Below are 21,661 nucleotides of genomic sequence, written 5' to 3'. Positions count from 1 at the left end.
CCCCGTTTTTATGATATTTTATTAGGTATATCAGGTAGATAATTCTAAGATTTCTAAGTTATCTAACTTATATTTCATGAGTATTTAAAATCATTATTGACTCTTAGTTCTTGTCTTATCATGTTTGTGCATTCGTATGGTAGACTCGATCCTTTTTGTGTCATTTCAGATTTAAATGTCACACAGTAGATAGCCTAAAATATTGAATTTTTAAAAAAATAAAGACCAATAAAAACATTACATATAACAACATCTTATTGAATTCTTTTATAACTTGTGAAGAATCTGAAGGAAAAATATTTGCAAATGTAAATTATATTAATTAGCAAATTACTAAAATTTGCCAAAGAAGGTTTTTTTTTCTTTTATCAAAAACATATGTAATATACAACATATATTGGACATAAATTATAACATACATTGCGATTAATGTTTTAATGATCATATCAGGGTAATGATATGACTTCTACATAGGGAAAATCATATATACATTATATGTATCATATCTATATATTAACATTTGTTCTTTTATAGCAGTTTCTATGCATTCACATTTTTGCAGTGATTTTTAAAAAGTACGTATACAAAGGGGGATCCAGGGCCGGGGCGCCGGGTGTGCCCCCCCCCCCCCCCCCCCCTCGGTTTGAAATTTTCGCATGTTAAACTTATATGTCCATTATCCTAAAATCAAGGAAAAAAGGCCTCTTGATTGTAAGAACTTGTCAGCTTCCGGGGCCTTAGACCCATTGGGGGCTTCAGTATAGCCACTAGACTCTTTGCCTTCTACTGCCCCCCCCCCCCCCCGGTTAGAAAATTCCTGAATCAGCCACTGGTATAAATTGATGCAAAGACATTCAATGTATAATATACAGAAAAAAATATGTATATGTTGAATCCAGGTAGCAAAGGGGTCTTATTCAACACCAGCACTGTCCTTAATGAGGACCCCTAGATACCACACTTGAGGACTGATTTCTTCATGTTTGGATATGCAATTGGCTATAATATAATTTACATACGCAGTGAGGTGTACCTGTATTCAGGGACGTAGCAACGGGGGGGGGGGGCAGGGGGGCCTGCCCCCCCTTTTTTTGGGAACATTACTTTTACTATTGGAAATGTTCATTTAAATGCTGGTTGGCCCACTTTAGAGTACAGTAAGTTAATAAGAAGGAAATGTAGTATAAAAAGCAGGGAAATTGGTACCGAAAGAAGTATTGAAAAAAGTTGGCCTCTACCCCCCCCCCCCCCCCCACCCCCCACGAAATAGGATTTTCGAGTTTGGGTATTTTCCCTTTTTTTTTTGCTTGTCAACTTTTTTCAGGTAAGTCAAAATTTTTTTCTCTGGCTGGTCCCCCCCCCTTTTCAAAAACGATGCTACGTGGCTGGTATTTATACAGTTACAGATACGCATTGCTTTCTATGGTGTTTTATAAAAGAAAACATTTGTAAATGTAAATATGAAACCGGGTGGAAATACACAACTCAAACACATTCCATCTGGTTATAATACGTGGGTTTTATTGTGATGGTAGACTATTGCCCATTATGGTAAAGATGACATATAGATGACCCTGTAATACGTATTAAAATTATAAATACAAGAACAATAACTCTGCATGCAAATTTTCACAAGCAAAGCAGTTATAACATAAAATAAAACCAAAATTTCCAATGTAAACTATTATCCTTTTCAACAACAATGTTGTCATAAACTCATTATAAATAAATTTAGAATATTCATAGTTTCTGATGAACACAAACTAGGTAAATTTCAAATAAGAGATAACCTCATGCAAAACTCTCAAATTACATGAATTGAACAAATAAAGAAAAATGAGTTTAAATACTTTCAAAAATAGCTTATAATTCATCAATATTTAAAAATGATGCTGTGTTCATTTTTATATCAACACACAGTTAACCTTACCTCCCATGAGGTGCAAAGGTCTGCTACAGTATATATACAAAACTCAGCTGTCTCAATAATATGGTACGTGTTCTAAATGTAAAAAAATGATATACTGCTCAATGTAGGGAATTATTTAGAAAAATGAATACTTTAGGAATTTGTTTACTTCAAAACTTTATAACTTAAAAACACTCATTTTCTCCATTCTAATTTTAGCAAATTATTTAGAAATAAAATAAACTTTATTTAATGCTATTATATTTACATTACTTATTTACAGCTTTCATACAAATCTCACAAAAGACTTTCACTCCCTAGCATACTCAGTCTAACATTCAAACATTCACACAAAGTAGATAAAGTAGGGAAAATAAAGAAATGTGAAAACCTAAACTAAACACTAACCTGGTAATGGAATAATCTCAGTCCATACTTATTTCAAACTAGGAATATCAAGTACTGATCAAACCAAAACTTCTAAAAATGTCTCAGAACATACACACCCATCAGAACGCTTGGGCATGAAAAACAAGAATAGAATTCCCTAAAATCACCTGACCAATCCAGAATGACCACTATCTAACCAGATCTATAAATAACTACAAATCTACAGGTAAACCCAAAAGATAACTAAATACTTTACCTGTAAGACTTCATAAATGATAAAATAACAAAACACATACTTTAATTTATAGTTTGAATGAAATAAATCTTTATTTAAATATTTCAATTTAAACTCTGAAAATGATCATAAAATCAAAGAAAATACCTGAAAAATAAATTCATTAAAAACATGTAAAATTTCACTCTATTACAAATATATAATATGCTAGTTTTTTTTATCGGTCGACAGGACATACTCACTCCTCTAGAGCACCTGATCCCACCTCTCTAGGGGGTCCGTGTTAATTGATTATATGCCCTGTTCAATTTTTGTTCTTTTTTTGAAAGATCGGATCATTGCAGCCACGTAGCATCGTGTAGCGATCTATGTGAGCGGATCAAAGGATCTGATTTTAATCAGATTGAAACAGACACAAGTTTAGGTACGACACTGATCAGTCTTTTTCCAAAATTCTCTTTGTTTTGTTTGTTTGTTTGTTTGTTTATTCAGGAAATGGCACATGTCATATATGCAGCATAAGATAGACACATAAGAACATAATTGGCACATGGAATCCAAAGAAATCATAAGTTTTCGTAAAAAATACAATTGTAATAAAACACTAGCATTATATCATAAAAAGCAAGTACTTGAGAAATATATTTAATTCAGTATATCTAAAAGAGAATGGCGGGTAACTATATAATTTTTGTACTAAGTATAGCCATTTACCGGAGGATGACCCATGAAAGCAATAATGTGCTTATTTCCAATGGGGTCCTCATAGATTGTAATAGTAATTAACCTATACTTAGCACTAAATGCTATATATGATATAAATAATCATAAATAAAACATAAATAAATAAGACAATATATATGTTTTAAGAAGCTAATAGAATAAAAACTCATTATATACTCTCTATATAATGAGAAGTTGGCGGTTCGTTATTACTTTCCCTGGGGATAGTAATAACAAGAGTCTAGACGTCTACGTACATTTCAATTTGGAAAATCAATTTGGTTTTCAACAATTCAAACTGTGAGGAGAGAAGAAAATAACAATACTTGATACTTCTCACCTTATCTCGTCTCTAACTTATCGATGCATTTGTTAAACCAGTTTTTAAAATTGTTTCCTAAATAATTCTATCTTTTAATAAATTTCTTTACATTTCTTATGTTTTAGCGATAAGGAACGAAGTTAGACCCGTCACCACTCAGTGAAATATTAAATAAGTGGCAAATAGTGGCATTTATGTAAGGAAAACATTTTCTAAAACGATATACATGTATCTTTTTATTTTTTCTCCTTCAAAACATTACCATGATTACGATGAATGCGTTAAGTTTACAAATAAATTTCACATTAAAATAATTATTTTACGTAGTTTCACTCAAAACCAGACAAAAAACACGTAATGATGACCCTGATTACCAAACACAGACTTCCTGTGTAATGCTACGTATACACAGATTTTGACATCTTGGGTATAGATAGTTTTCGATAGGCCTGAATTTAGCGAAAGTTACCTCCCGTTGGCCGCCATATTGGAGGTAACCAAGTTTAAGAAACTAAAGCAGAAATATTTGGTGGAAAATCTTTATCAAATAATTTTTCTTAAATAAAGGAGGCTTCCAAAAATTTATATACTTCAGAAAAATAATGATTTCTAATTCAGAATAGCAAATATAAAAATTTTAAATTGGTTGAACAATGAAGGAATATGAGCGTTTGGACCTCCAGTATGGCGGCCAACGGGAAGTAACTCTTGGTCAATCGAAAACTATCTAAAAAATTGGGTCTTTAAAATTTCCCGCCATTATCATTCGATTTCCAGTCAGCGGAGGTAGAAAAGGCCTACAACATGTCAGCCTTTGGCAGTTTGGCATTGTCGTCAGTCTCAGTTGTAAAGTGAAAAAAATGTAAACAAGAAGCCCAAGGGGTGAATGTGAAAAAACAACGATGGTAGACAGAACAAGTCTGACTCTTTTCGCATTCGGAATATTCTTTGGATTCAGCGTTACGTATTTGTATTCGTTTTACAGCCGTGTGAACATTAATCATTCCCCTACACAGAAATCCAACCCAGGGTTTATTTTCGGAGGGTTTTTCCCTCAAAGTCCACACAGTCACGGAGAGAATGATAATGTAGCCGGTCCTAATCAGATCATTGAATGGGCTGACCAACAATTCAGCACCCACTCAGGTAGTGTTCTATGTTAATGACGACTGTTTATCATGTTTCTGTAAGGCGGATCTTAGTTTTTCCGGTGTGTTTAAAGGTACAGTTTACGTGTATTCCTGATAAGGTTTCGTTTGACCTTACCAAATAGGATCTATCTCTGCAGGGAAACTCTAGTGATAACAGATAAATAATTTCAAAAGGTTTAACATATTTAAAGGCAATTGGTTTTCCATGTATAGCATGTATAGTGATAAATCCACATGACCACAAGATGACAATCTTTTGGATCTATCTATATATAGCTTGTTTTACTGCTTCAAGATAGCTCTTTTTTTCATAACATACTTTTTTTATTAGACAAGTTAGGTTACATGTGTGCACAATTTTTTTTTCAACATGTAAAAAGTTGCCCTTGACAGGTCTTGTCTTTACCTAAGAAGTGTAGCTATTTCAAAATACATATATTAGGTATTTACATTTACGTACTTTTACCTTATTAAGAAATAGAAGTAATAAGCAAGGCACATATTTAAAACAAGTTAGACTATTTATCATGTTATGCACTTTATTGAACAACAAAATTGGAATGTTTTGAACATGCACTTTGGAGAGTTGGAGACTGCATGAAGACAAAGTGCATAAAAAATCCTCCCCAAAAACGTTTATTTAAGAATTAATGTTTATGAACTCAAAGACATTTCAAATTTCTTATTATTTATCTTTGATCCTTTACCACAAGAAATTAATACTGGTTGTAATTGATGTGAAATTTACCATCAAAAAGTAACAACTTTCTGTCAAGAATTATTTTTATTAACCATCATCATGCACATGCAGTGTGACTGTTTAAGAAATTAAGTTCTCACCATATTAATGATATTATGCTGTTAGATGCACCTGATAAATGGCACAGAGAATTTTAAAATATTCACTAGTGAAACTTAAATTTATGATATTCTTTTGAATACTTTTCCCCAGGGAAATAAGTAGACATGTAAGTCCAATTCCAGTTAGATTCTGGCCAATTGTATGATATCAAACGATTATTAATTACGTGTAAATTTTTGTCAATGTTCCTTGGCATCATGGTTATTCATAAAAATGATAACTTTCTTTAACTCTGTATGCTGACACAAGATCATGTTGTCCTGAGCAGAGTAGATAATGTACCATCACTAATATGTTAAATTAATTATGCAGGGCAGGATTTGGATCTTTTTCCTTCAATAAACTTTAAATTGTCTGTAGCTATAATTATTGTGTGTATAATCAGAATTTTTGAAGTCCTTTGCAGGTTTGTGATGTCTCCATATGAGTGAGAGAAAAAAAATTACATGGGATATTAAACATTTTAACATTCAATCAATGACAATCCTTTCATCTTTTGCTTATTTTAAGATGAAAATTTATTTACCAGTACATATAATCTATAAAGAGTATCGATTCCTTCATATGAAGTAAAATGAGTCCACAGTACCGCTCAGACTTAATTAAAGGGATTGTTCTCGGGGTCATGGAGGGGGGATGGGGATGTTAGAGGTTTGAGTTCCTTTTTGATGTACTTATGTTGTCTGGATGAATTGATATTATACATGTAACATGTGTAATGCAAACTGTTCATATTGACTTGCACTGAAACACTATCTGCTTGTCGAGACACCTTAAAGTATTCTTTAAATTACAACTCATTGATTGAAATGCAATACATTTATCATCACCAAGCCCAGCATAAAATCAACAATACTGAAGGGAAGATACTTTATAGATAATCATGATAACAATAAGGTATTCTTCTTTAAAAATTGCAGCACATGTTTGGTGGATGAATATTAATCTCATCTATAGATCTTATTTTTCTTAGGATGGGGCATGTGTGCACTTTTTATTGTGCTATAAAACTCTTATTTCTTAGAGCAAAACAAGGAAAACAACTGTTTAAATAATGGTTGCTATAATCATAACAAAAGTCAACACATGTGTTGTGTGTACTATTCAAATAAAATAATTTAAAAACTTTTAAGATTTTCTCTGTAGACTCAGAGATATTAATTGACCAACTAATTAAGATTTTTTGGATAAAATTATTTGATTCGTATTATACATAGCTGTTTTTCTTTAATTCAGTATATGATAAACCCATTAGATAAAGTGTCAGAAGTTGTGCACTGACTTGATTATTAAAGTTCTGATCAATAATGAAATGCAAGACTGGTTGAAATTCTCATGGTTCAAAAATAAGCTTCAAAAATAAGTTTTACACAATATTTGCATAGATACCAAAAAAACATGTAAATCATTTTTTTTTTTGGTGTGGCTTACAGTGGGCCCCTACCCTGACTTAAAACTGGTTGGGCCTCCCCTTTTCAAGATTCCTGGATCCGCCACTGTATTCATCATAGTAGCCAGGCCTCTTTAGTATGTTTTTTTCACCACATTTATTCTATTACAAGTTCCCTGTTTTTCCTTACAGAGGAGCTTTCAGAAGTGGCCCGAGTCTTGGAAAAGAAAGTACGAGTGTTATGTTGGGTGATGACTAACCCCACAAATCACCAAAGTAAGGCCCGCCACGTCAAAGCAACCTGGGGCAAGCGCTGCAACAAACTGCTGTTCATGAGTTCTACTGCTGATGCCTCGTTGCCGGCCGTTGCTCTGGAAGTTAAAGAGGGACGTAACAATCTCTGGGCCAAAACCAAAGCCGCTTTTAAATATATTTACCAAAATCATTTCAACGATGCAGATTGGTTCATGAAGGCAGACGATGATACATATGTTATTGTGGAAAACCTAAGGTAAATATTTTTAATGCACTTTGTACAATGTTGTACAGTGTATTGAATGTTTCATGTCAGTAATTTGTTCCTCTCATGTGTTTAATCCTTCATGCCCCTGAGAAAGACATTGAGTTTTGCAAAGCCCATTGAACAGTGATATAACTAGGTTTTATTATTTTAAATCCTTATATGCTTAAGAATTTGTCAGCAGAATAAAAAGCAAGAGAAAATATTTATTTCTTTTCTCTCGATCACCTCTAGTCAGTGATTCATTTGATTATACCTTCTGTTGAAGAGGACTTCCATTTTTATGTTTTCTGTAATAACTTTGTCTGAGAAGCTTAAAGATAGCTAAAATCTTTATTGTCCATGTTATCATAAAATGAATATCTTTCTTCTACACTAGGATAAAAAATTATCAATAGACCATACAAAAGCGGGAGTAAAGTTTGTGTTCGGACTTTTGATATGTTAAAGCTGGGAACACAGGTATTCAGTTAAGCTGATACAATTGAAAATTTGAAAGCTTCTGGTCATAGGTAATGAAAATATTCCAGTTATAGATTAAACTCTGATAAGACAAGCTATCGCTTTGGTACGAACAATATGAACAAACCAGAAAACAAATAAAATGCCAAGAAGTATGAAGTTTATGAACTATCTACTCCACTTTATTAAAAATATTTACAAATGTATATGTCTCAATTGTTTATAAGTGTTTCTCACTGCAATAGCAAATTAGCTGTACATGTACATATATATATATATACAGATGTTACTATCTTGCATAAAATCTTGCTGTTATTATGAAAGATACTTAAGAAACAGGATATTTAATGTTATGTGCATGTTGAATGTTTATATGACTGCACCGGTTTGTCACACTGTTCTGATTTAAGGTTCAATCTGCAGCAGTACATCCATTCCTTAAAATAAACATTGTAAGGCCTAATCTAAAAAATAAATATCAAGGAAGTATGATATTAAAATAATTGAATATCACTATTCAATATTTTTTAGTGTAAGAAATAATGTAAGTAAAATGTAAAATACTGAAATATATTCTACCTACATGTAAAGTAAACTCTGTTATAATGAAGTCAACGGGAACTATATAAATTAAATTACTTCGTAATCAGTCATGTGGGATAAAATGGATAAAATTTGATTTCAATTGAGTGCTTATTTTTTTAAATTTTGAATCTGGGATAAATTGGCCTGACATTTTCCAACTGGAAATACATGAACTACTCCAACAATGATCATAGAGTCCTTTTCCAAAATAATTTTGAGTACATGAATTTGTAAGAACAATTTTACTGTACATCACACTACGTGTGTATGTCAAATGCTAGTATCTTGTGTAAATTTATTGTCTGTGTAGTGTGAGGATTTCCAAATTAACCGTACAAAAACTGTCAATTGATTGACATTTATTTTAAGGGCCAAATATTTAGACTGTATATGTGGTCCCTTGTGATATTTATTGTTATTTCTTATTTCCATCACTACAATGTTACGTAGATGCATTTTGTTTTTTGTGAGATATGTGCCCTTTCTTACTTAAATGATGCAAAATACCAACTAAAATTATTTTAAGGCATAAGATAACAGAACACCTGTTTGATAAATGATGAATTGCATGACCTTGAAACATCTAGGAGATAATTAAAGCAATTTATTTGATGAATTAGATTAATGAACACACATTAAACGGCGTAGTTCATAATGAACATTTAAGGGAAACTGATTGATGATATTGCTAAAATAGAAATCTACCATAGATATTACAATGAATTTCAATTTTATATATGAACCACACATTCAGCTAACTTTCTTTTATCATATTTCATTATGTAGTTATTTATGGGATGAAATTCTTTCATAAATCAATCAGTATTCATGCCATTTCATGGTAAAGTGAGGAATTTAACATCGTTTTTGTTCAGTTCACTTTTTGTTACATTCATGTGCTGTCAACATTGAGACTAATCTGGGTGTATAGTTATAAGTGATATTTATCATGTTTATGTATTTTTATACCTTTCTTTATCATGATTCTCATCAAAACCACAAAGCAGACAGTTACCTGTGTAAATGATCTAGATTATGGATTCAGAACTGTAAAACAGTAAAAACTATGCTGATCAAAATCCCAACCTTATTTAACAGCTGTCTCACGCCCCGCCTCTTTCATGTGTAAAATTAAACTTAATTAAATTATGTTAATTGGGTAGGTATAAGTTGTCCCTAATTTTGGACATAACATAACTGTTAAGAAAAACATATTTATCATTCAAGTTGAAATTTTTCTCTTTATTATATAAAATTTTGCTGCAGATATTTCCTAGCGGACAAGAAGACACAGGAACCAATGTACTACGGTCGGCGGTTCAAACCCTACGTCCCTCAGGGCTACATGTCTGGTGGGGCGGGCTATGTCCTTAGCAAGATGGCACTCAAGAAATTTGTGGAGAAGGGAGTAGACGACCCAAAGTTTTGTCGGGTGGATGCGGGAGGGGCGGAGGATTTGGAGTTTGGAAAATGTATGCAGAGAGTGGGAGTGACCGCAGGTGAGATTAAGCAGGAGGAGGTCAAAGGTCAAGGTCACATGTAAATTGTCAATATACTGATATATATAAGAATTGAATGGTAAATATCAGAAATGCTTTGAATAGACCCAATTATTATTAACTATGAAGTAATAAAAGAAGACAAAATAAATAAATGCTTTTTTATTGTGGCTATCTGAAAAAGTTTTCCACAAATCAAAATCAAGGTAGAAAATTTTGCATGCCAATGGTGAGAAGAGGTGTAAAGTTCAGCACACCTGTTATCAGATCAGGAAGCCATGATTGAGGAATGGTCATGGAAGTAGATAAGGAAGCAAGTGGAAATTACGAAGTAAAAATAGATAAGGATACAAGGTGGAATAGTGCCGTCATACGGGTTAACGGTAAACTAAATAAGGATTGACACAAGGTGGAGAAATTTTATGGTTATGAGAATGAAAATTTGTATAGAAACAACATTGAAGTTTTACTTTCTTACTTTTATTTCCTTGAGGATCGATATACAAGTCCATTTCACTAGAGTTTCAAGCATGCAAATTAATTTATTCTCATATTACTTGGGTAATGCATATGATTTTTTTCAGCTTCACCATACACATGGAGTATGCTGTCAACATGTAGAAACTTGTAATGATTATAAGTCATATTTACAATTGTACAGATACCTACCATGAATTTATCAAAACCACAAGGTTCACCTTTGCCTTATTTGGCCCTGTGTATTTTTTACTGAAAAGGATAAAAACTACATAGTTTTAGTTAACAATGCATTGAATATCCCTTAGATCTTTGGTAAAATTAAACTTAATCAAATTAAATAAATATGTTAATCATGTTCTAGGGAGTCTAATGCATTATGACATCAAATTCTCTCAATTTCCTATCATTCAAGTTGAAAATTTCTCAAAAATTTTGCCAATTTTTAAAGCTATTTTTCAATAGTTAATATAGAGCGCAACCTCTGATCTAAAATATGGTGGGGCAGGCAACTTGTATATGATAAAAAGTTTTTGGAGAAGGGAGTGGATGAAAGACAGGTTTTATTTTTTGGATGCAGAGAGTGCGCAGAGGATTTTTCTTCCCTGAAAGTACTCAATTATACTGCTGTTTACGTAGGAGGTCAAAGGTTCAAGAACATTGCAATTTCATAAAGCCAGTTCTCCAAGACCAGGAATTTTAGGAGAAAATTTTTAATACGATATAAAGCACTATATATGTCTTATTTTATTTTAATGCTTCAGATTAAAAATCAAGTGTCGATCAGTCAATTGGTATATCTACAGGGCCATTTTATTCATAAAGTGAACTGACTTCTTTGGTGGGGTTTAATTTTCGTTGTTTTCAAGGTATGTAGAGACCCTTGAATTCATGACCACCACAAAATATAAAATTTAATGTGCATTACTAGTCAACACATCTCCAACCAATGAAATCAAATCCCCATATATCTTTCTTTCTAAAACCTCGAAAATTTGCCCCACAAAAATATGTGATTTTACAATACATTAAATATGTGGTAAATGAAAACCCTGTGTACCAAACTCCTGGGAAACTGAAGAGATATCTCCAAGCTTAATTATTCCAGACCTGTGGTTCTGACCTTCAGTTTGGCCCTATCATACAAAAATGAAAAAAAATGCAAAATCTACTTAAATTAAATCCCGGGGCAGTTTTCATTATTTAAGGTTAAAGCCATGTGTCACTTTTATTGTTTTACTTGATTGAGCTTATAAGTAAAATCTACGTATTATTATGATTGATATTTTAGGTGACAGCTTGGACAAGCTGGGGCGGGAGAGATTCATGCCATTTGTACCAGAACACCACTTAATTCCCGGGATCCTCCCCAAAGATATGTGGTACTTCTCTTACAACTTTCACCCAGTCAAGCAGGTAAAAGCTCAGACAATCACAGAAAATACTAAAATTATAATCTGCCAAAGCATATAAAAACTCAACAGTCACAAAACATGCTACATTTATAATCTGCTATTTTAAAGCAGGTGTTTAGAATATACTTGCTTTTTTCATATACAGTGCTTCAAATATAAGTCTGCAGTGCTATAAGGGCAAATTATGAATTTCTACCCATTTTAACTTTTGTGCTCGGCCTGTTTATTTAATGCATGATTGAAGATGTGTTTCATTCATTTGCTCGAGTTAGTGAAATAGTGATTTGCCTTTTCAAAAGGTAGCTGAACATTATAAAAAAGTCATTCTTAGGTAACTTACAGTATTGTCTAAATTCTATAATTGTGTGTTATTACACCTGTCCAGTATTCTTCTGTATCTTTGACAGGGACCAGAGTGTTGCAGTGACTACGCTATCTCATTCCATTACGTGAACCCCAATATGATGTATGTCCTAGAGTACCTCATTTATCATCTAAAACCATACGGTATCAACACCATCACCAAAATAGAAATGGACGACCCAAAATCTGAACCTCAGAAAATGACCCGAGTTGACAAGGAGGAAAAAACAACAACAAAAAAGACTGAGCCTTCAACAACAGCAAAACGCAAAGAAGATCCTGCAAAAAATACCCTAGCCCCAACCCCTCTCCCCACGAAAGGAGGGAATGAGGCAGAGCAGAAAAAGACATTGGCCCCAAAACTGGACATACCTAAGCCTGTGGGGTAGGGGGGTAACAAACCCTCACGGTAGTGCTAGTGATTATGTTTGGATACCATGACTGGAAGGATGCTATTTTTGTTTTTAGAAGTGGGAGTTGGTTTGCTATGAGATAAATGTGTAAGATTTAAGGGATGAATTTTGGTAAAAGTTGATGAATAGATAGAATTGTTAATGATTGTATACTTTGTTCAGTAAACTGCTTGCCAATTTTGAAGATTTTGGACCATTGTTATTGTTTTAAATGATATGGTTATGTTGTTATTTGTGTATCTTGTTATTTGTGTATAGTGCTGTCGCAGAGAAGAGTTAGTAGCAAAAGAAATGACTATACACAGTGCACATATTTCAAAATACAGAGAATTATTTTTTTTTTATACAGAATGGAGGAATTATTTAATCATTATGTAGATACTGGGCTGTAATTTAGAATGATTGTTTTTTTTTTTTTTTTTTTGGTATTTTAAGACTGGGTGTATGAGTTGTTTCCCTTTGGTTGCAATATAATGTTTTTGAGAAAAAGCTCATTGAAGTTATTGGGTAAAATCAATATTTAATGGGTTAGTTATTCTATATTTAGCATTATAAGCATAGAAAAAGATTTACAAAGTTCCTCAAAGTGCAGAATTTTACAATGTAACATATGAGTATGGTTCTGTTAGCTGTTTTGTTATGGTCATTCAATATTCTTTTTCTTTTATCTGTTTCTAACAGCCAATGTTCAGCATATTTAATGCTAAGATGCTGTGTCCCAGTATTATAGATGTCATACGACATTGTGTTTAATGATTTATAATTAGATTAACTAAGTCCTATACATGTACTACTGTTTTTCATATTGGTTTTATTTTCAACGCCCTTACACACTGTAAACAATTTTGCTCCTATAATGCCTGTTTTTCATGCACAGAGCAATATAGTTGTGTCAAAAAGATGATGCCATATTAAAAAAAAATCATTTGAATATTGTCATATGAATTTTTAACATTAACGTACATCATATATACACTGATTCAGAAGTAGAAATTTTAAAACCATTACATTTATGACATTACAACAGTAATGCATGGAAATTTTGGACTGTGTCTTAAGTATAAAAAACACAAACTTTTTTTTCCCCAAAATTCAAATATCTTTGCTAAAATATTTGCCTATCCTACTTTATAAGTGAATTTTGTATAGTTTAAATAGCATACTTTAAGTGTTTGTAAATAGTTTAGAAATGTATGAAGATTTCTTACTGAAAAGTTTCTGGGGACATTTTCAAGAGGGTACTTTAGCATTTTACACAATTAAAATTTCTTAATTACATTTCCATTGAAAAAAATATTGAAAAAATACCATTGTAACTTGCTGTGTACATTGTAGGAGATAAAAAAATGTTTGTGGTATATATCCTTAAATGCAACCTTGCACTTCTAGTGTTCACTACAGGATGATTTTATTTCTCTGTAAGTTTTATTCTTTTGTATGTTTAATGTGTGACCAATTACAATTAATTTTTCTTTGTGCTTTGTATAAGCAAAATCACAAATTTAATAGGTTAGCAGTTACTTAAATTAAACATATTTTTTTAAATAATCCAATAAGGATTGGGCAACTAGCTAGTAGTTAAACTTTATATCAAATTACCATCAAAATGTGTTGTGACTTCTCTTCAGATAAATGTGTTGTTACTTTTATTTAAACTTTTACTTTGGATATGTGTTACTTTCTATTTAATTGTTGTTACTTTCACTTTGGATGGGTTACTTTCTCTTTGAAATGAGAAAGTGAATAAAATTCCTGTTTATTGTGATGATATGCATATATTCTGGTGAGTCTAAATTGATTTGGTAATACTGAGTATTAACCATCAAAAACATTTTAAATTTAAGTGTTATGGTTTTGCACAAATTTTAAAAAGATGTAACCACTTGTTATCACTAGTTTTTATGTAAATCTCTCACTGATGCACCAACGACTGATCAGAAATCAAAACATACTAAGTTATTCATGTAATCTGTGGTGTTCAAACATAGAACTAGTCAGTAAAATTTATTTAAAAGTACTTAGTATAACGATTGTATTATCAGTACAGATTGTATTGGCAGTGAGAGATTGTTTTTGTTTTGGTTGTTCAAATTGTAATTTCCATCATGCAGGTAGTTTAGATGTGTAGCTATACTGAAATATAAGGATGCTAGAGTTGTCTTTCATAAGAATTTTCTCCTCAATGCTATTTTTAAGAAAAGAATGTCTCACGTAGACTGAAATAATTAAAAATTTATACAGAGAGAGGGGAAGGGAGAGAGAAAACTACAGTTCGTAAAATTTTTGCAGAAAAATCAGTACGCTTATACTCTATTGTGGGATGTAAGTTTTTCATGAAGACCCTTTATTCTCAAAGGTAAATACGTTATTGTAATTACATCTATGTTTCACTAATGTATTAGAGTATACTCTGCTCATTATTTTTCTTAAGATTTGCAAAAAGAATATCAAGTTATAATCATGAAATTGAAATAATTTATTATTTAATTTGCCATATATATATATATAATGAACTGACAGGAAGTTATTATGTCTCCTATGGTACAAATAAAATTTCAATCAATGATGTTACAAGTTTTTTTAGGATGACCAATTGTATTAATGACAGAGAACTGTATGTTAAATATTTTGTGATCTGTTAAAACTCTGAAAGTATTTTATATATTTAATAAATGGACTTTAAAATCTTTATCAGCAAATTTTATTTTATTGTACAGTTGGCCTCAAATGTATCTAAAATAGACAAATACCTAAAACTGCTTTAGAAATTTGGTATCTCAAAAAATTATTTCAAATAAACAAATATCGAAATCTACTATGGAAATTTAAGTATCTCAAATAGTCCCTGCTGACAAAGCAGAAAAACAACATTGTCTTTGTTTGTAAGGCTCGTTATATTAAATGTCTTTGTTTGTAAGGCTCATTATATTAAATGTATTTTTAAAGGGGATTTGGATTTAATTCTACATTAGTGGTAATCTAACTTATACCCGAAGTTCCCTTTCTAGGGAGGAAATTCTTCAAAAATCATATGTCAGTTTTGAATATTTTTAATATTCCAAACAACCAAAATGAATTTGAATAACCATATCTAAATTGGACCCTGAAACTTTATAAAAATCCTTACAAAGATACATAGCGGGTTCCAGTAAGTGTTCAACCAAACTTCTTTCTTTATTCCTCACTAAGATATTAACAGTAGTGAAGGAAAAAACTTTAAGAGTATTGTTCAACAATATATTCGTGAAGGGGTGTAAATCAGGTATACTAAAAATCGCAGGAACTTTTGGAACACTTGAAATCACAAAATTTTACCAAAATCAACAGCATAAAGACTTACGACTTTTGAATTTGATATACAATTATTCCCCACGTTAAATTTATGTCCAGGCCCTAAGACCAAAAACTAAGAACAGAACCGAAGTCAACGTTAACATTTCAAATCGATGTAACTCTTGAAATAATTTGAGCATAAAATAAAATTCTCATCATTTGAATTGAAATGTTATGTACAATAATGAATTTTTAAGCTAATGAATTAAATAAATCTTAAGATATTAAAAATCCAAATTTTGACTTAAGTTTGTTCTCAGTTTTAGTTTTTGGTTTATAGGGCCAGGCTTTCTGACATCATTGACAGTTGCTTTTTCAATAAAAAGAGACTCGTAAATTTACTTACCTAGTCATTGGTAATTCGCAGAATTACTTCGTTAAAAATATTTTAATTGTACACACAAGTACTCTGAAGTTATATTAAAAAGCTTGAGTTATGGTTTTGGGGCCAGGCTTTCTGACATCATTGATAGCTGCTTTTTCAATAAAAAGAGACTCGTAAATAAACTTACTTAGTCATTGGTAATTTGCAGAATTACTTTGTTAAAAATATTCTGATTGTACACACAAGTACTCTTAAGTTATATTAAAAAATTCGAGTTCCTGATTGACAATATCTGTTTTTTTTTTATGAAGACCATTTCTTCCAAGCATCTATTGAAATCCCATGGGTACCAATTGCGCTCTATTATTAGTAGACCTATTTTTGTATTCATATGAAGCAGAATGTGTTCAAAATCTTTTACGTGAAAGGTAAAACAAAAGAAAACAAAACACTTGCTGTTGCGTCCAAATCGACATTGAAATATATCGGCGATTTATTGTCAATTAACATTAAATCTATTCATATGTCGACACGATATGTCCAGATTAGATTGAATTAAAAGATACCAAAGAGTCTAACACATCTGTTTCATATTTGGATATCCTACTAGAAAAAGACGTTAAGGCCAAGATAAAATTATAGTTTGTTTGGAATTGCCTCCCGCCTCATTGAAATGCCCCCTCCTGAAAAAATTTTATTGACCAAAGTAGGAAGATTTTTTTTTATTTAATCATTTTTTTTGCCCATTACATGTATCACAAGGTTTTATTGTTGATGGTAGATATTTTTTTTAAAGTCAGAAAATGTATACGTATTTACTGTTTACTGAGATTTTTATAAAAAATTTAAAATTTATCTTCAATTAAAAAAGCGACTAAATGGGGCGGTCTTTCGGATGAGACCGTATAAACCGAGGCCCCGTGTCACAGCAGGTGTGGCACGATAAAGATCCCTCCCTGCTCAAAGGCCGTAAGTGCCGAGCATAGGTATAAATTTGCAGCCCTTCACCGGTAATGGTGACGTCTCCATATCAGTGAAATATTCTGGAGAGGGACGTTAAGCAGTATACAATCAATCAATCAATTAAAAAAAAATAATTTCCCTCCCTCCCTCCTGTGTCTAAAACCCTTCAGGCGGCAATTCCAAACAAACATTTTTTTTAAGGATGGCCTAATGGTTATCAAATAACTAAGTTTAACGATAAAAGTCTGGGGCCCGTTTTACAAAAGAACTTACGACTTAAGACCAAATTTAGTTCTCCGTATAATTTAACTTTCTAAATAACAATATATTGAAAATGATTTTAAACTTTCTAAAAGGAATATAGTAAGATATTTTTACACTAGAAATTTTCAACAGAATCATTAATTTTGCAAAATGTTACAATCATCTGAAGTTTTTGGTCTTAGTCGTAAGTTCTTTTGTAAAATGGGCCCCACAAACTTTAACTTCAATCGTCAACTCTCCTTACTTTTGCAGCAAGATACCTTTGTCATCTGAATGCGGAGTTCATATATCTCAGTTGATTTGATACATATTCTACGTATAAACAACTACGCAATTGGCAAACAAGTTAACGAAGCAAGAATATCATCAGTCTCGTTTAAAGTCATCATTTCGTAAGTTCTATAGTCGATACAATGACCTTGTCAGCAAATACAATTTATCATTAAGTCAAATGCTGACCGACTTTTTTCATACCGATTGTTAGGCCATTATTTACACACTGAGTTGTCCAGAAATTTTCCGTTTTTAAACATGACAAGTAGCACATGGCGGGTATGACAGGTCGGAAGGGGATGCTCACTCCTCCATGTCACCTGATCCGACCTCTGGGAATGTGTTTGCTCCACTCCTATCTTACAATGCTTAATGAACTTTTAAGCTCGAATACTAGAATGAAATACGTGTAGAAAACGAACACACTGTATAGAAAATATACATTATCCTTGACCCAAGCTCTCATGTGCAAGACATGCTTAATTTGCATGCACCTCCATTTGATGTTTTCTTTATTCCTTCTTTTCGAAATGTTTCCATGAATACAGTTGAAAATTTATTCAACCAATTACATTATACTTTTCTTTCTTTCCTTTTGCTGAAAATGCTGAACAACTAGATACGTTAAAAATATTATTCATTGTATAAAGCCCTATCCTTTACATGTACAATACAACTGATGAGTTAATATCTCTTAAGAAAACAGGGTTTGAAACACTAATGTCTTCCTATTCTTACTCTTACCCCCATTCAAACAGAGCTGCGACTTTACGACGATCATCCCTATCAAGCCACGATCTGAAAAAAAGTTTTGGATTGGGGCGGATCGGTGCCGATCGGCATCAAAATCGAGCAATTTGGCAAATTATGGTCTTCATTACGACCGTACTATGATGCCCTACGTCAAACGTGCTGCAAAGACGCTTCTACGATGTTACGCAGAAAGTTGTCGACCAGCGGCCATGTTTAGTGCGTTTACGATACGCTGCCGCTACGACATTCAAGATCATACTACGACGAAACGCAGACGTAGATAACTGTACGACGATAACGGTACGGTAGTTCCGATCATATTTAATCTAATTAAAACTAGATTGGATCATATTGCGATTGAATTACGCTTCTAGTACGATTTTGGCTATGATGTATGTATATCTTGCAACCGCAGATTTTTCTAGTATGAATTTGGCAATGATGCATATGTCTTGCAACCACAGAGTTTTCACGCCCTTACCATGTGGTTTATAGGACATTTTCAATTGTAACTGTAACAATATTTGAAAAGTTCGTAGTCTCAGCTGCAAATGATCGTCAAGTATAGTGTCACCCTTTACATGTAGTTGACAAATGATGATTGGTTAAATATCAGTGCTATAAAACAAACTGCTACCTGATAGTTCGTAGTATGATCGGCGTAAGGTCATTTTAGGTCTTCTTAAGATCGCCAAGAACGTACAGAGATCGTAGTGGGAACGTAATAAGAATATACTGGGAGCGTTGTAGGAGCGTACATGATAAGTTCCAACGCTTTTACTGCGCTTTTGCTACGATCACGAAGATCACTCCACGATGCTTCCGCGCTGCTTGTACGATTATGGCCGGGTGCGTGACAAGAGCGTAGAGCTCTCCGATCATGAAGACCCTACCGAGATCATACTGCGCTTGTGAAGACTCCACTACGTTTCTCCGGCGATTTGTCACGATTGGCCACGTTCTCGGCCACGCTTTGATCGTAGTAGAAGCGGCGTCTATGTGTAAACGGGGGATTAGTAATGGCTTCAGTTTTCTCAAACACAAGTCAAACTCCAAGGTCAAGAGATAACAATGTTGGTGACCAAAGAAGGGTCTCGACACAAGGAATAGTTGAATACATCCGTGATATATATAAGCCCCAACTGGAACTGTTAAAAAAAATATGACCAATGTAATTTTTTTCAGTTAATCAAACTTCAAGGTCAAAGTTTTAATTGTATGGTGCCCAAAGGAAGGTTTTGTCACAGGGAAAACTCATCTTAAATATGAAATACCTAGCAACAACCATTCAAGGGTTATATCCAAGGTTAAGATTTAAAGCAAAAAGTAGGTCAATCTCCAAGGTCAAGTATATAAGATTGGTACCCAAGAAAAGTACACAAGAAATACACGTGAAATATGACAGTCCTAGCACCAACTGTTCAAATCTTATGGACTAGGTTAAAGTTTTTCGAAAGTAGGGTAAAATCCAATGTCAACGGGTAAAAAGAAAAGAAGAAGGAACCCCGATTTCTCAACTGGCGTCAAAGTTTTTAAATCAGTTATGATTTCTGTGGAAGATTACACCAGACGATGGGTTAAACATGAAAAGGAAGACCTTAACTCTTTGTCAGATTGGATTTATTGTATCAGATGTACGAGTATTTAAATCTCCCATTAAGCGGAGGAGGAGAGTATGAAAACAATTTATTCTTCTTTCATTTTCAAAAGTGAAGAAAATATTACATAGACTACATGATTATATGATTGTACTGGTCCAAACCGACAAAAGCAAGTGCATGCACATGAAACGACATTGTCTTTGTTTGTAAGGCTTGTTATTATTATACTTCCTGCTTGAAAAGTGGGAGGGTATATGGTGATTGGGATGTCCGTCCGTCTGTCTGTTATGCTTTGAAGTACATTCTTCTTATCCGCAACTCCCCCCACACCACTAAATAAAATTTATTATTATACCTCATTATAAATATTCTAAACAACACGTTATCTAATTGGTTCCAAGTTATCACGTGATCGGGCCGTAAAACTTCATATTTCCCGACCGTCGGCACGTACGCTTTTCATCATATTTCACCTCTTCGGAACACCTAGTGTATTTTCCCGCAATATAGTTCTCGTTCGTTGAACGAAAACCCCCAAGAGAAGTAGACGTCACAATAGCCTGGTTTACATCACAAAACTGATGACAATGTGTTGAACAAAGGGTCTTATAGTAATGCCCTGTTCACACGACAAGTTTAATTCGCAGTAAATTAATGCGAAGTAAATCAATGCGAATCAAATTAATGTGAATTAAATTGCGTTCACACGACAGCTAATGTAATGCCCTGTTCACACGGAGAGTTTAATTCGAATTAAACGTAAGTTTACTGCGAATTAGCTTCGCATAGCGTTCACACTGAGAATTTAATGCGAATTAGTTTAATTCGAATTAGTTTACTGCGCATTAAATTACTTCGCATTAGCTCCGTGTGAACGCTAAGCGAAGCTAATTCGAATTAAATTCTGACGCATGCGTAATAGCAAAATTTGGTCAAATGCCACTTGTCGGTGGTCAGCTATAGGTACTTGTGCTATTTTTGAGTGAAAAACTAAGGAAAATTTTGTTATAATCATCAAAATGTGCATACAGACACTTTGCCATTATGTCAAAGGGATCTGCTTTTGCATAAGGTGACGTGATCTGCAAATGACGTCATAATAGCCGTGCTGACGCCGGGCTGCAGAAGTAAAATTTTAATTCGCATTAGTTTCCTTCGAATAAGCTGTCGTGTGAACGCAATTTAATTCGCATTATTTTAATTCGCATTAGTTTACTTCGCATTAATTTACTGCGAATTAAACTCTCCGTGTGAACAGGGCATTAATTAAAAATTTTCTTCTACAGTCAGGCGTCAGTACATGTAAGTCTATCATGACGTCATTTGTCAACACGTCATGTATGCAGAGCCATCCTTTGATACAACATGTAGTGGCTACAGGTATTCATTGATTTTAGTGATTAACATACTTTCCCTCAATTTTTGAACCAAAT

The 21,661-nt window shown here is 32.9% G+C and overlaps 1 protein-coding gene across 1 annotated transcript in view; it reads left to right on the top strand.

Moving 5' to 3' along the window:
• LOC134262071 (ATP-dependent translocase ABCB1-like) overlaps nt 1-15,405 on the top strand; it is a 54,146-nt gene extending 38,741 nt beyond the window's left edge. The window contains exons 29-33 of the mRNA XM_062744475.1: nt 4,565-4,725; nt 7,175-7,493; nt 9,816-10,048; nt 11,817-11,941; nt 12,348-15,405. Of these exons, the coding sequence (XP_062600459.1) occupies nt 4,565-4,725; nt 7,175-7,493; nt 9,816-10,048; nt 11,817-11,941; nt 12,348-12,692 (1,183 nt within the window). The 3' untranslated portion in view covers nt 12,693-15,405. The remainder of the gene's footprint in view (nt 1-4,564; nt 4,726-7,174; nt 7,494-9,815; nt 10,049-11,816; nt 11,942-12,347) is intronic.
• The last annotated feature ends 6,256 nt before the right edge of the window (nt 15,406-21,661 follow it).

Source organism: Saccostrea cucullata, unplaced genomic scaffold, assembly GCF_032062105.1.
Source record: "Saccostrea cucullata isolate Sc308-1 unplaced genomic scaffold, CSIRO_AGI_Scuc_v1 ctg356, whole genome shotgun sequence".
In the NCBI taxonomy this organism is placed as follows: Eukaryota; Metazoa; Mollusca; class Bivalvia; order Ostreida; family Ostreidae; genus Saccostrea; species Saccostrea cuccullata.
This window is presented reverse-complemented; position numbering and strand designations above follow the sequence as displayed.